The sequence below is a fragment of the Lactuca sativa genome, chromosome 5, assembly GCF_002870075.4.
Source record: "Lactuca sativa cultivar Salinas chromosome 5, Lsat_Salinas_v11, whole genome shotgun sequence".
In the NCBI taxonomy this organism is placed as follows: Eukaryota; Viridiplantae; Streptophyta; class Magnoliopsida; order Asterales; family Asteraceae; genus Lactuca; species Lactuca sativa.
The window spans coordinates 344,885,426-344,900,734 of NC_056627.2; the positions used below are offsets into that span (position 1 = coordinate 344,885,426).

The 15,309-nt window shown below is 35.0% G+C and overlaps 2 protein-coding genes across 2 annotated transcripts; one reads left to right on the plus strand and one right to left on the minus strand.

The window, feature by feature from the left end:
* The first annotated feature begins 8,878 nt into the window (after positions 1–8,878).
* On the plus strand, positions 8,879–11,935 carry LOC111912535 (protein DAMAGED DNA-BINDING 2). Its single transcript, XM_023908270.3, has 11 exons — positions 8,879–9,235; positions 9,359–9,449; positions 9,561–9,688; positions 9,798–9,920; positions 10,006–10,094; positions 10,191–10,311; positions 10,419–10,510; positions 10,618–10,747; positions 10,823–11,071; positions 11,161–11,357; positions 11,443–11,935. The coding sequence occupies exons 1-11, from the start codon at positions 9,002–9,004 to the stop codon at positions 11,669–11,671; spliced, it is 1,683 nt and encodes a 560-aa protein (XP_023764038.1). The 5' UTR covers positions 8,879–9,001; the 3' UTR covers positions 11,672–11,935.
* A 266-nt stretch (positions 11,936–12,201) lies between these two features.
* On the minus strand, positions 12,202–15,087 carry LOC111913111 (vacuolar cation/proton exchanger 3). Its single transcript, XM_023908842.3, has 11 exons — positions 14,653–15,087; positions 14,511–14,578; positions 14,375–14,403; positions 13,935–14,131; positions 13,630–13,845; positions 13,415–13,546; positions 13,224–13,340; positions 13,080–13,133; positions 12,869–12,985; positions 12,689–12,779; positions 12,202–12,600 (listed from the first exon to the last, which is right to left on the minus strand). The coding sequence occupies exons 1-11, from the start codon at positions 14,902–14,904 to the stop codon at positions 12,533–12,535; spliced, it is 1,341 nt and encodes a 446-aa protein (XP_023764610.1). The 5' UTR covers positions 14,905–15,087; the 3' UTR covers positions 12,202–12,532.
* Between the last annotated feature and the right edge of the window lie 222 nt (positions 15,088–15,309).

Genomic DNA, 15,309 nt, shown 5'->3' on the forward strand with positions numbered 1-15,309 from the left:
GAGCGTCAAAATTAAAGTGTGAGATAATCCCGATATCTCTACATAAAGTTGTAGAATATGTCTCAAGGTTTCCGTGCATATAAAGAACGCCGAAATCCGAGTTATAACGAAGAAGTTATGACCCGTCGAAGTTTCACGACAGAACCGGCACGATACCGGGAAGCGTCAATAGTGAATTTACGATAGAGCGAGATTTAGCCTTAGTGATCTAAACGAAAGTTGTAGAATATGTTAAACTAAGAACATCGATAAAAAGAACGCCCAAATCTGACTTCGTATGAAGAAGTTATGAGATTTTAAACAGACCAATCCTGTCCCGGCTTGTTAAAAATATAACTTTAAAAATAAAGTCAAAATTAGCCGACGGAGTCTAAACGAAAGTTGTAGAGTACGTCTTCACCTACGCGTGGATATAAAGAACGTCAAAAACGGAGTTCGTATGAACGAGTTACAAATTATAATAGCATATTTACGTATTAAAATAAAGTATAAATCATGTATACGTACACATATATATACATATGTATATATCATTAGAAAGGTATCGACGATGCGGTCATTATAAGACTAATGTTGAGTTCTTTCGACATTAGTTTAGTACAAATATCATTAAATCCATTTATAATAGTATTATAGAGGGGTGTTTAGTTGTTTATATAACTAAAAGGTCATTAAGTAATTATGGAGGGTAGTTTTTGAAAATTCAATTAGTATAAATAAGAGCCTTGGGCTCTCATATTTCTTGCACCATTCTCTTGATTCAAGAGTCTTTCTCTCCTTATCCCCCGAGCATTTCGGTCCCTCGTGATTCGACTTCTCTTTTTGTAGCTTAGTATAGTAAGGTGAGCGCTGAAGCACTGCACAAATCTTTCTTAGAAAGATTCAGCGACGAAGTTCTGCCCCTGCAGAGCCCGACTCCTAGCTAAAACCCCCTTGTAAGTAAGTTATGCTTACCTTATTTTAATATAGTTTATATTTAAAATTAGTATTGTTATTATGAACTTATAATAAATATTTGAGCTATTATTATAACTTATATAAGTGTCGTTATAATATTTTTTTAACTACTCACGGTACGGGGAATCTGGTTTAAAGGGCCGCATAGGGTTGTTGGATTTCAGAAGTGCTATATGCCAAAATGGTCCTGCCCTCCGGTGTTTTATGTCTATCCCCTGTCTGTACATAGTGGTTGGAAAATATTGTTTAACGCTTATATAATAATAATAATACTAAGACTAATAGGTGGTCACGGTAAATATTAGACTAAAATTTAGCGATAATAATGCTAGGTTTCGTCGAAGGAAAATAGAATCGTTAGAAGTAAGCGCTGCCCGATTTTGGAATCATCACCTTAACAAGTGAGTGCATAGTTACTTTCAACTTACACATAGATATGAAGTATTTTATATAAATTACGTGCTATGTGTGCATATTATCTGAATACTTGCTATCTATGCTAGATGAACGTTGTTATACATGTTTTCAATGATTTAAACTGTATATGTATTTTATATCTACGGAAATGTTGGGGTAAAATATGGGTAGATGCAATAGGTGACGTGTGATAAAATGATGAGAGGCCTCGATGTTGATGTTGTTGATTCTGTCATCTAGCGGAGTATGGATGACGACCACAGACTCTTCTAGACAGTCCAGTGGAACACTAGCAGGCTCGCAACCTGTAGGTGTTTGTGAACGATATGTTCACCGGTGTACTCCATCCCCCACATGGTTGCCTTTAGGACATTTATTGCTGAGGAATCCCCTTAGCAGTAGTGTTTGTCCCGATGATGATCCTTAGGCTAGGTCCCTTATGATAGGTGTTTAGGGACGTAAAGTGAGGATAACGGGAACGGGTAATCGGGTTATTGTTGATCGATGAAATTAATAAACTTATTTATTGTGGGTTGAAAACCCTATGTGCTCACCAGGCTCCCAAGCCTGACCCACTCAGTTTTATGTATTACAGGTAGTGGCGCATGAGCATAGGTGTGATGTTTTGGACGAGAGATTACGGATATAGGCCTATATATATGAAATAATGTAGTAAGGCTTATATTGTATTGTTTATGCTTTTGATCTGTACGAACATGACATCCCGAGTCTTTTAATGAAATACATTTCTATGGAAATGCTTTTGATAAATCTTTATCATATTTTTGTTTTGGGACAAATTCTGCAACACTTTCATTTAAAATGTAACTCTGATTTTTAAACAAAGCATAAACAAACCGGTCTTTTCTGGCCATGATTTTGGGGATGTCACAGATAGTGATTGTGTAAATTGCATTCTCAAATTCGATTATGATTACAGCATCCCTCTTAATAGTTCAAATTGTGAGATTTGACAATTAGTTTAAACATTTAAGACTTATTGTTGTAAGTTCTGAAATTGTTTAGACACACATCTGATCTTTCTAATAAAAGGTGTATGATCTTAGATAAAGTCTTATCAAAGCATCACATATCATAATTATGGTAAGAAGTCAATAAGTATTGATTTCTAGAGGTTCAACTATTTTCTGAGTACATGTCAAAGCTAGTGGGAGCATAAGGGTTATGCTGGTAAAGATATAATCATCATGATAGTGGGAGCATGATTATTATGTTAAGTGTTGCAAGCTAGCAATATTAATTATAGAAAACAAAAGTTTCAATTCACAAAGTTGCAGAGGTTGTAAAGTTGTTTTGCTATAATTAATGAAGAGGAACTTATACTACATTTCAAATCTAAAAGCTTAGATCGAGAAATTTTAATCAAATTTAGTCTAAGGACATATATGAATGTTATGTTGAAAAGATTCTACATAAGGGTATTCTATATATAGCAATATTATAGCAAGAGACTAGTAAAGTATCATGTCTTTATGTAAGACATTATGTATCGTATCCCATATGCTTCGGGTATAGGATCGATTACATGTGCTGTAATATTTGATCGTTCTGTCTTTTCCAAATGCCTAGGGCATTAAGAGGGATAAGGACTAGAACCGAATATGACTAAAGTAGTTAAACAACTGTCTAGGATGATCTAAGGTTCGCTAATGATTGGTCGCTTGGGGGAAGTTGGAAGTAAAGTATTGAATGAACCATATTGACATTATTATGAATAGATATGATTCTATTAAGAATGAGTTGTCATATGGCTAATATGGAAATGTTTCCATAATAGGAGTTGGATATTAAGAATCTATGTAGATTAGAAACTTTTATGCAAGAAGGATGTTCAAAGGAATATACTTTGAATTTGAGACTTCGCTTTCGTGGAATTGTCTTGTAACAATCTCCAATAGAGCACTTTGTAATCTCATTGGCAAAGTCTTGGTGACTTTAGTGCTATGACTTTACAAAAGGACCATTGCATAAAATGTTAAAATCTAATATATTCTAATAGTGGCAAGAATTTGGTATTCTTACACTTATGATAAGGATTGGGAATTTTGAAACGAGCATCATTGGAAATGTGTTCAATTGATATATTTCACAAAGTAAGGACCATAGGTAAGCATAGTGTGCATGCTTGGAGCATAGGATAACAATTGTTTCGATTCAAATATTAAGTTGATTACTCGAAACATTATACAATGAATAATATGTAATCAATATGGCGATTAAACAAAAAGTGTTTTATTTATACTCAAAAGTTTCGAGACCATATTGGATTCAATTATTCTTGTGTTTCACTTCGCATGTTTTGACTTCCCGAACTAGGTTATTCAAACATCCACATTCAATCACACTTTGGAAGTAGGTAATGAGGTAAGACTATCATGAATCCGACTATAGATTGTCTAAAACGTTTTAGACATAGCACAAGTTTGCTGCAATATTCATGAGTGCTCCTGAAATAAGATTGAGTATTGGATTAAACCCACACTCACGTGAATCACTTCATGGATTTTATCACGGGTGATTGTGAGACGATAATATCTTATATTCTTGAAACGGAGACATATAGTTTCATTTTACAAGTCGGTTGCTCATTGATAATATGTAAACACACCAGTAACTTGGTGTTATAAAACATATTGTTGTGTGTGATTTTATGAGTAAATAGAGCAAGCATATGAGATGAAGTTTATCCGTTCGTTTTACAGAATATGGGATAAAAGAGATATATGTGGGCCCATCGATGATTTAGTGATGACACCGAAGCGCTTGACCAAGCCTGGACTAAGTTGATGTGTTCAACTGAAGTCTATTGTCAATCGTCATAAATCGGAAATCGAGAAACAACACATGAATAGAGAGAATGATTATAATCCATGTCTCAGTTCATACGATATCTAGAATGGAGGAATATATGATCCCTTATCTAAAGGACGCATTGCTGATAAGATAAGAGTTCAACAGCGGCTTTTGAAAGCTACGATTGCTAATCAAATTCTAAATTCGTACTTGCAATAATAGTTATTAGACTTATCCAAGTGGAAGACTGTTGGATTAGGTGTCTAAGACTATAACTATTTTTGGTATGTACTTAAATTTGATTATGAGCATGGTCCTTTTGGGTTGCCTTCACCATAGCAAATGATAGGATGAATTATGGAGAAAGAGGATTAATTATGATTTATTAATATATTATAAGAATAATATATTAATTGAGAAATCATATTATTTAATTAGTATTGATCAGAAATTAATTTGGAATTAACTTGGTGATCAAAAGAGACTGATTAAATTAGTGCGGACTGATTATGTAAATCAGTAATATTTATAGTTTGGACTCATGAACCTTATTGGTGTAAGGTGAACAAAATCTATATGAGTGTCCATAAAGATTTCGTCCAGGGCTTGTCCAATGGGAGTCCATATGTTGCTTAGGGCCTAAGCAAGGGAATTTGGGTTTCCAAGTTGAAAACCCTAGTAATCCTCAACTATAAAAGAAAACCCAATGGCTCTCAAAATCTGCCTTTGTCTTTAGAAGGAACCCTAGCCGACTTTTGAAGCCTCCCCCCCTCTCTCTCTCTCTTGTTCTTCCTTGTTGCTAGTGGTGTTTGTGACTCCATTAGAGGTGCAACACTTGGAGCACTAAGCTTTCAAAGGTCAAGGATATTCAAAGTGAACTTGTTATTGCTACATAACAACAGAGGTATGATCTAAACCCTAGCTTATATGTCAATTTTGATTGTTATATGCTAGTCATAGGGTTATTGCTTTGGTATTCATAGTTGTATGTTCAAATTATAAAAACCTAGATCCAAAGCAATTAGGGTTTCATGTATACCATAGGAATGATGTTATGCTCAAAACCTAACACTTATTCCCGAAGGAATCTTACTCTTGTCCTCATAGGAACTCTACTCTTGTTCTTGCGGGAACCGTGATCTTATTTCCAAAGGAATCTCTATCTCTTGTCCCCGAAGGAACCATACTCTTGTTCCCTGAAGGAACCATTTTTTTACATCCTTATCTTAGTTATGTGACTCATCACATAACACTAGTCATGTGGACATCTATCTCTTTGTCTCATTAAGAGACATTGTAATCTCTCTCTTCTAGTACTTAGCTCATTAAGTACTTATTTTCTAACTATGTCTAATAACATATTGGCATTCTAAAATACCATTAATGTCCATACATACTTACATACTCTTATGATTACATTGCATGTAATCATCATCTATCTTTCTCTTCTGTCTCTTGGGTATTAACAAATACCATTCTCACTTAAACCTACATACTTTAGTATACATACATGCTCTGCTACATGTATCTTGCATATATCTCTTACATGCTCATAATATGTGTATATGCTCTAATACATGCTCTTACACATATTCTTCATCTATCTTCATCTCATTACTTGGGGACACCCACTTAGTGCCCCAAGCTTCAACATATATATATATATATATATATATATATATATATATATATATATATATATATATAAAGAGAGAGAGAGAGAGAGAGAGAGAGAGAGTATTAACTCACCTTATCATTTAGTGAAGACTAAGTGTGCCATCTTCCTTTACTCTGCCATTGAAGCATCTGGATCCATATTCTTTGCTCTTAGGCCTAATCATACATACATACAAGTTCTTACTACTCATTTTAGCCTATTAAGAGCTTTTGATCCTCTAAGTCAAAATAACCACTTAATGGATCAAAATTATATCTTTTCATTTTGTATATCTTTATCTCATCTAATTAATGCGTTAAGCATCTCATAATACCTAATTCCTCATAATATACTCTAATGCATCAATTCATATATAATCACTAGTTATGGTTTCAAACTGTAACTTCACATTGGATTGATTCCACTCATGGAAATCACATACAAGCTTGTTTAAGGCATTTAAACATCTTCTATCACTCTACAAACAAGCTTTCTTACTCTAATCTAACACAATTAGCTCAATTAATCAAAACACCATTAAAACCCTAACTAGATTAACAATTTTTAAAATGATTACCTCATGAGCTTCTCTTCTCTAATCAAAGCCATATGCACCATAAACCACCTCTTACCCCTTCTCCATTCTCTAAATCGTTGGAGTGCCATATGGGAGGGTTTGCGTGTGAAAAAATGCAAGAATGAAGGCTTAATAGCTTTATATTCTATTTCATAACCACATTGCGGTTTCTTACTCACTGTGCCGTAGCGACCACTTGACCACAATCAATGGACGTGCATTTGCTTGCCATACTGTGGTGCTCTTCTTCCACTGATAACCTACTTTGGCCACCACGTCGTGGTGCCCATACACCACGTCGCGGGGAAAGGTACATTGCTAGTTTATCTTACGAAGAAGACTACATCTGATCCCTTTCTTCACTCGCCGCGTCGCGATTCCGACTTGACAACATCCCCTTGGGCCAATTCCATTCCAGCTTTAGGACAACTTTGTCCTAACTTCTAAACTTCATATCTTCTTCGTTTCTTACATGTTTTTGATGTTCTTTATATTCACACAAAGGTGGGAACATTATCTACAAATTTGTTAAGCCATATCTCAGTGACTTAATATTGGTCTTAATCTATTAAGTCACAAACTTGGTCCAAAAAGCATAAAAATACCAATTTTACCCTTTTGGCAAAAATGCATCTTCTCATGCATTCTTTTCTTTTAAACTTACTCATCTGATCTCTTTTAAGCGATTTAAACTCTTATTGGCTATTTTCATGAAGTTACAACTTCATATTCTCATATCTTTCTCATAATTGATCATTTTACCCTTTTGGTCAATATGTGACTAAAAGTCAACTTTCTTCAAATTTTAGGTTCTTACACTCACTTTACTCTAGTAAAAGTCTCCTCAAAACACCACCTATATAATATAAAGTGAATTACTAGAAATAAGCAAAATACCCTTGGAGTCATAAAATTCCCAAACTCTCAAAATGTTTCTTATTAACCTAATTAGGAATTATGGAGGTAAGATTAGGTCAAACGGATAAGCCAGACCCTTGGTATCACACTTTCGTTACACATCTCGTTCTTTTATGAACGCGCCGCGTTTATATAATATATTACATTGTCTAATTTTTACTCCTTTTTTGACCATTCACTTATGCAACAATACTTGGGGTTCTTAATGGAAGTCCTTTGTACAACCACTATAGGTTTCCAGACATCACTATAAAGTATTTAGACATTCATAAGCTTTTGACTTAATCTATTATGTTCATCATAATGATTTTGTGTTCATTGATCATTAAACCTTTCTAATGAAAATAATTGCTCTAAATGTTCAAAATGCATACTAATGAACCATATAGCCTCTTTAATCAATACAAGCTACAATTTGCCCACAATTGATGCATAAAACTGTATTCTATATCCAATCAATTCTTGTAGCTCAATCTAATCATGGAAATCATTATTTCACCTTCTAAATTCTCTTTTTGCCCTTATGGCTAAACAATCCCTAAAACCACTTATGGACCAAGTGATCTTTCATGTGTTTGCACCTAATTCACTTGTAATATATCAATTCATAAGCTAGACCATCATTTACATATTTCTATGCTTGAAATCAGTTGAGGTCTATCACTCTAGCATTGAATCCTTAATCAAAAACATTCAAAACTTGATTATCTCATTTCCTCCGGTTTATGCATCCTTATAGGATTTAGTGCAACAAAACTACAACAAATGGTCATAGAATTCATTAGGAGAGAGCTTGAAAAAATCATGATCATAAGTTGAAATTCTAAGGTTTATGACTAATGTAATAACCTAAACACAAATCCATCAAGTAATGATAGGATTGGGTTTAGAACCATATCCCCCCCCCCCCCCCCCCCCCTCTCTCTTGAAATGATGGTTAAAGGAAATAATAACATGCTATTGTTATGTCATGAACAAAGAGAGCGTGCAATCATGGTAGGGCAAAACAAGAGAGAATCGAAGGAACAAAGACAATGTTAAGTTGTCAATAGACTTGACAAAAATTAACACAACCGACTAATCCTTTTGATATGAAATAAACGGGGTTTTGTAAGTAATTCAATCAATTTATGTACACATGTTATCACAACAAGATGCAAAAACTAAATGAGTAACAATGTAAACCCGCTAACTCGCTACCCGCAAAATTATACGAATAAAACTAAAAACCAAATAATTCAACTCGTTTAATGTTTCATAAAACCTGAGACAACACGATATCTCCTCCGGATCTAATTATTAATTGGAGATCGGGTCCAACGTGTTCATGGGCCGTTCCCTCGTCGGCCTTTTCATAAACCCACGATCATTTAGAAAACAGCGCCGGAAACTCACGCTGGAAAAGTTGCCCCAATACCGGCCGATAACATGCCACGTAGTCTCCCGCCAGTTATCCAACAAATGTCTAAATTACCCCTACCTTGACATCCAACCATCTCGCCACACAGGGATATATTTGTAATATCATTGTTCATCAGCTGCCCCCTTCAATTGTCGGCTCGCATACCCTCCGTCCTCCTTATGTTTTCCCTGCTTCAGTTCCATTTGCACACACAAACACATACGCCCGAACTGGGTATCCATCTACGTGATCTTTGAGAATGTCGGCTCGAGCAAGACGAACGTCGTTCCCGGAGGTGGTTATTGAGAGGGACTCCGACACCGAGAAAAGTTCAGACGACGAAGAAGAGGTAGAGGACGACGTCGTTGAGTCAGATGATCAAGAAGAAGAAGACGACAACGAGGAGCAAAAAGGTAAAGAGGCTGAAGTTTCGTCTGCAGCCAATAAGAAAGGGAAGGCGCCTATTACTATCAGTCTTAAGAAAGTCTGCAAGGTAACAAGTAACAACCCTCGACATTCGATACTCTTCTTCAACATTATATCTCTTCATGTGTTAGGGTTTTTTGTTCTGTAGTATTGTGAGTGTATTTATGTATATGCTCTGTGTTTTTTCTAGGTATGTAAAAGAACGGGTCATCAAGCAGGGTTTCAAGGACCTACTTACATCGATTGCCCGATGAAACCATGTTTCCTCTGCAAATTGCCTGGTATTTTTCTCATGCAACTTGAATTACACGTCAGTCAATTGTAATAAGTAAGACGTATCTCTAAATTGGGCAAAAATTAGTTGATGATTTTGGTTTCCTTGCATTTTGAAGGTCACACAACGGTTAATTGTCCTCACCGAGTAGCTATGGAGTTTGGGGTTATTCCAGCTTATCGCAAACGCACAAACAACTCTTTGGATTATGTATTCGAACGCCAAGTTCGCCATAGAGTTCCTTCTGTAAGCTTGTTGGCTTCGTTTCATCTTATAATCATTCCATTTAATCAAAACCAATAATCGTAGTTCCCCTTTCTCATTGTGTTCATGTTCGCTAAATTCTTGACAATAGATAAAACCAGAATTTGTGATCCCAGATGAAGTGAATTGTGCAGTAATCAGATACCATAGCAGACGAGTTACATGCTTGGAGTTCCATCCAACCAATAACAACATTCTCTTATCAGGTGACAAGGTTAGTGATAAGATCTTGTATAGCTGTCAATTGGATTTAATCATATTGTTCTTATTCTCATCTCCATAACTTTTTTCTCATAAAGAAAGGACAACTAGGAGTTTGGGATTTTGGTAAGGTGCATGAGAAGACTGTATATGGAAACATACATAGCTGCCTACTCAACAATATGAAGTAAGTTACTTCATACTTGTTTATTTGTCCCCATATTTCATTAACTCTCTATTAATTCATTCTTTCTGCATTAAACATGATATAACTAATGTGCAGGTTTAGTCCAGCAAATGATGGAACAGTTTATGCAGCATCTTCAGATGGAACCATGAGTTGCACTGACTTGGAGACTGGTTTATCTACACCATTAATGGACCTCAACCCTAATGGATGGCAGGTATTTCTTTAATTTTTTTCTAATCATTTTGGTATTATGAATGTTTGAAAGCATGATCTGTTGTCTTAACTCTTGAATCTTGATTAAATATTTGATGATCTACATAGGGACCCAACAGTTGGACAATGCTGTATGGAATGGACTTGAATGCAGAAAAAGGTCTTGTGCTAGTTGCAGATAATTTCGGATTCTTACACTTGTATGTTCATAGTGTTCATACATTAACCCAATCTTCCTTCTTAAATCTTGATGCTTGTACTAAATTTAGCTTACATTGATGCAAGATTTAATTTTTTTTAAATATAGGGTGGACACTCGATCAAATTCTCAAAAAGGAAATTCGATTCTGATCCATAAGAAAGGAACCAAAGTTGTGGGACTTCACTGCAACCCTTTTCAGCCTGATCTTCTATTGAGTTGTGGAAATGATCACTTTGTAAACTTTCTTACCTTTTACCATTTTCTTGATTATTTTATTTTATTTTTATTTTTATATGTTTGTGAATATTAGGCTCGTATATGGGATATTCGTCGTTTAGAAGCTGAATCTTGTCTTCAAAGTCTTCCACACAAACGTGTGGTCAACTCTGCTTATTTTTCTCCTATAAGTGGAAGCAAAATAGTGACAACATCAATAGATAATAGAATTCGCGTGTGGGATTCTATTTTTGGAAACTTGGAAACACCAAGTCGTGAAATTGTACACAGTCATGATTTTAATCGACACTTGACTCCATTTCGAGCCGAGTGGGACCCAAAGGTGATATCAGATATGCTTTATTTTATCCATCAGATTATTTATTCATAGAAATAGGGAAAGTAATTTAAATTTTTTTTTTTTAAATGTAGGATCCATCAGAGTCACTTGTGGTTGTTGGGCGTTACATTAGTGAGAATTATAATGGATTGGCTTTGCATCCTATTGATTTTATAGATATTAGCACAGGTCAATTAGTTGCTGAGGTCATGGACCCTAACATAACTACAATTACTCCAGTCAACAAATTGCATCCACGTGATGATGTGTTAGCATCTGGTAGTTCAAGGTTTGTTCTTTGGAATTTCTTCATCTTTTTTTTTTCAATGGAAATAAATAAATGAAAGTGGGCTTGCTGTTTCGTGGTGTTTTAGGTCACTATTTATTTGGAGGCCTAAGGAGAAGTCGGAAATGGTGCAAGAGAAGGATGAGAGAAAAATTGTTGTTTGTGATAGAAAAAATAGCAAGTTTGGAGATGATGATGATGATTCAGGTGATGATTTCTCAAGTAAAAAAGGCAAGAATGGAAAGTCGAAATCTAAAAAACCCATTTTGGTAACAACTCCATGTAGCAGCAGCAAGAAGAAGAAGAAAAAATCTTGAAAGATGTGGTTGTGTATGTGTAAATTTGATGGTTAATACTAGTGTTAACTATAATAGTGTCCTTTTGGGTTTTGGCCTATGTTTTTAGATTCTCATTGCATGCTATGCTAGCTTTGTGTTCTTGATTACTAATACAAGAATGCAAAATTTTGGTTATTATAAAGAATAGGTGTAACATAGTCTTCATTTGATACAAGGGTTTACATATTTTGGACTTGATTTTGAAAAATACTTGTATTGTATTGGATGCAAGCATTCTTTTGATGATAAGTTGTTTTTAGTGTGTTAAACAGATTTTGTTTATATATGTAAATTGACTAAAAATGACATGGGTAAAAGAGTAAATTGGTATCTTTGTTGTTGGTCACGTAAAAAGAAAAACAAATCTACAAAACATGGTTTTTCTAGAGATAACTGAGTGGTAAATGACTAAATGGTAAATTGGTTTCTATGCATAATAAAATTTCATCAATTAAGTTAACAAGACTTTCAAGTAAGCTAGAAGGAAGCAACTTTAAAGCTTTAAAAAAACTGTTTATTATAAGTTGATAATCATTTTTATTATTTTTTATTTCATCTAAACACTTGAAAATTTATTATACTAGAAAAAGACTCTATTACTATCCAACAACTAAAATTCTGAAAATGGAAAACTGATTTGCCACTAATTTCAAATACAAAAACTAGATGTGACGTGAGAGTGAGACAAACACAAAAACCCTATAATGGGCTTAAAATCTAAAATATCATGTTTCCAAAGCCTCATTTTTCAGCATAAATACTTTTCACCTTTCAGCCCACTGATGACGTCATACTGAAGCAGGACTACATGTCTACATGGCTACCTACTCACTCCAAAAATTAACTTGATGAACTCCCAAGTTTTGCAGATGAAAGAAGAATCCCCAAATCATTAGTATTCGATTGGTCTGTGAACACATTAATTTGAAATAATATTAATATTAATTAGAAGCAAATAATTGAATAGAAGAGATGTTATATATATAAAGCACTTACCAGAGGGAACTTTTTGAACAAAAAAGCATGCTCCAATTACTACATACGCAAGCCCAAGCATCAGTCCTTTCAAGTAGTGTGAACTTCCATCCTGTATACACAAACACATTTTATGTATTCAACTAAAATTTTCTTTTATTTGTAAATACTACAAAAGATGAAGGGGGTAAAATGTAAAACCTGCAAAGTCAAGATTGTAAGGACAATCGAGAAAGCAAGACAACCAGTTTCAACAACTCCAAAATCAAGACTCAACGGGATTCCCATTATCCAAGCAACAATCACACACAAAGGAAGCTGCAAGGGTTACCACAAAATGTAACATGAGATCTTCATAAATGCATTGATGAGTTGTACTATATGCTTAGGTTGTGTTACACTTATGTCTTACCAAGAAGGTTGATATTTGAGACGCGGACCCCACTGCTACACCCAAAGATATGTCCTGCATGACCATTCACAACATAACTTTTACACCACATGACAAAACATGTCGTACTATGTTACAACGATGACACTGATTACTATGTCTTACCAATTTGTTTTTTAAGGCAAATATAATTGAACCAGCATGTTCTGCTGCATTTCCCACAATTGGCAACAAGATTATGCTAATAAAGCTCATAGAAATTCCCCAAGTATCTGATGCAACCTAATCCACAAGGTATAATTAGATGTAGAGATAACGCATTACTCACTTGTACTGTACAAGCTAACAATGCATACCTCAATGGTGTCCACAACATACTCAGACAAAATGGCTATGATCACTGTCATTGTGATTAACCATATAAATGCACTATAAAATCCTATCACTGCCCCTTCTTCTTCTCTCACCTCCTCATCGCTACCTTCCTCCTACATAAATTAAAGCATAATATCATTTGATTTTGGATGTCAAAATGTCAATATAACAATCAAATGATATGATGAAGATGAACCTGTTGTTGTTCAAAGAATTGGGTATGAGTTTTCAACTGAAAGAATAGGCATGCAGCATATGCAAGAAGCAACACAATACTGCTTGCTCTAGACAACTCAAGAGCTGAAGCAGTAGCCAATTCAGCAGGCTCATTGCCAACATATCTAAACAGCAATGGTAGAATCTGGCAGATCAAACCCAACAGTAACAATGAAGAATTTGGGTCCACTTGCTTCTGTTTGTTTATCATGAAAAGGTGAAATAAGTTCATGTTTTTATAGTTACCAATGAAAGAAGGTTTTGAAGAATGAATGATGTTCTTACTCTGTTAAATCTTTGTTCTTTATTGAGATTGGCTATGCCTCCACAAAAGAGAGATGAGCCAAGAACAAGAAGGAGGTTTGAAATAACGGAACCCAAAAGAGAGTATTTAAGCACATGAATCTTCCTTTGATGAAGAGCAAACAATGCGATTATCAACTCTGTTGCATTACCACATGTTGCATTAAGGAGCCCTCCCACTGCGATTACAAGACAAATTTTCAATTGGAGATATGAGAATTTCCTATTTTTCCGATTATTTGTTAATAAAATTCGTCATTCCTGCCATTAATTTGTTAATAACTGTTTATGATTGTACGATTCATCAAAATCCCTCTTTAGATAGAAAGAAATTATAGAAACGGAAAACGATATGAAACCACAAATAGACAAAAGGTTGCAGGAAAATGGAGTAAATGACTGGAACTGATTAAGATATATACCTGTAGGACCAGTGAAGTATGCAATTTGTCTTTCGAGTTTGTAGGGATTTGAAAAATAAGAACAGGTGTTAAAGCGTTTATACACCGGGTAATAATTATGATTTCAAAATTATTTGTTAATTTTATGGATACTTACTCGGTGAGGAAGCTAACTCGTTCTGCAAGTGGAGTGAGTCCGATCAAACTCAGAGCAAAAACCCATGGCTACAGAAAACGTAAACCTATCAGTATCAGATTCAGATGAAGAAGATATCATACACTAAACATAAACAACTTACGCCGCCGACATCGTAAAATTCCGCTACAAAAGCGAACGGAATCGCCGTAAGAAGCACAGAGAGCTTTGTTCCGAACATTACTTCCTGAACATTTGCTATGAACATTCTCAAAATCCGAAATCGAACAAGAATATCCCGCGTAACATCGGAGGACGACGTCGACGTCGACGTCGTTGATTTCTCCGGTTTCACGACCTGAATAGTTTTCAGAATGTCTCCATTCTCCATATCATATGTCGCCAATGAACCCATTATAAGCAGTTTGTTCACACTCAGCTCCGCCTTAAGATGGTGGTGCTGCCGGCCGCGACGATATCGAGAGGCTCACGGAAGTTTGGTGAGCAGGGCGAGACGTTATAGGCGTCGGATGCCACGTGGAGCAATAAAAACTTTCCAAATATTGATTGGAGTCAACCGAGGATATTCCATATTTCCATGCCTTTTGATATGAAAAATAATGATTAACTTTACGTATTGAATTAAGTTCGAACTCTGAACTTCTAGTATGATTTTTGTTTTTTTTATTTATTTATATTTTTTGGTTCGAAATTGGTCAGAATGATTTCACTTTTCATATTTTAATCGGTTATGGTTGTAGAGGACTTTTTGATTTTTTTGTTTAAACGATCCTCAAACAAAATATCCAATTTATAATCT

Coding starts and splice junctions, on each gene's coding strand:
- LOC111912535 (XM_023908270.3), top strand. CDS start 9,002: ATGTCGGCTCGAGCAAGACGAACGTCGTTCCCGGAGGTGGTTATTGAG. Junction 10,095..10,190: donor TGCCTACTCAACAATATGAA/GTAAGTTACTTC, acceptor ACTAATGTGCAG/GTTTAGTCCAGCAAATGATG. Junction 10,511..10,617: donor AATTTCGGATTCTTACACTT/GTATGTTCATAG, acceptor TTTTAAATATAG/GGTGGACACTCGATCAAATT.
- LOC111913111 (XM_023908842.3), bottom strand. CDS start 14,904: ATGGGTTCATTGGCGACATATGATATGGAGAATGGAGACATTCTGAAA. Junction 14,404..14,510: donor CGAGTTAGCTTCCTCACCGA/GTAAGTATCCAT, acceptor CAAACTCGAAAG/ACAAATTGCATACTTCACTG. Junction 14,132..14,374: donor ATACTTCACTGGTCCTACAG/GTATATATCTTA, acceptor TTGTAATCGCAG/TGGGAGGGCTCCTTAATGCA.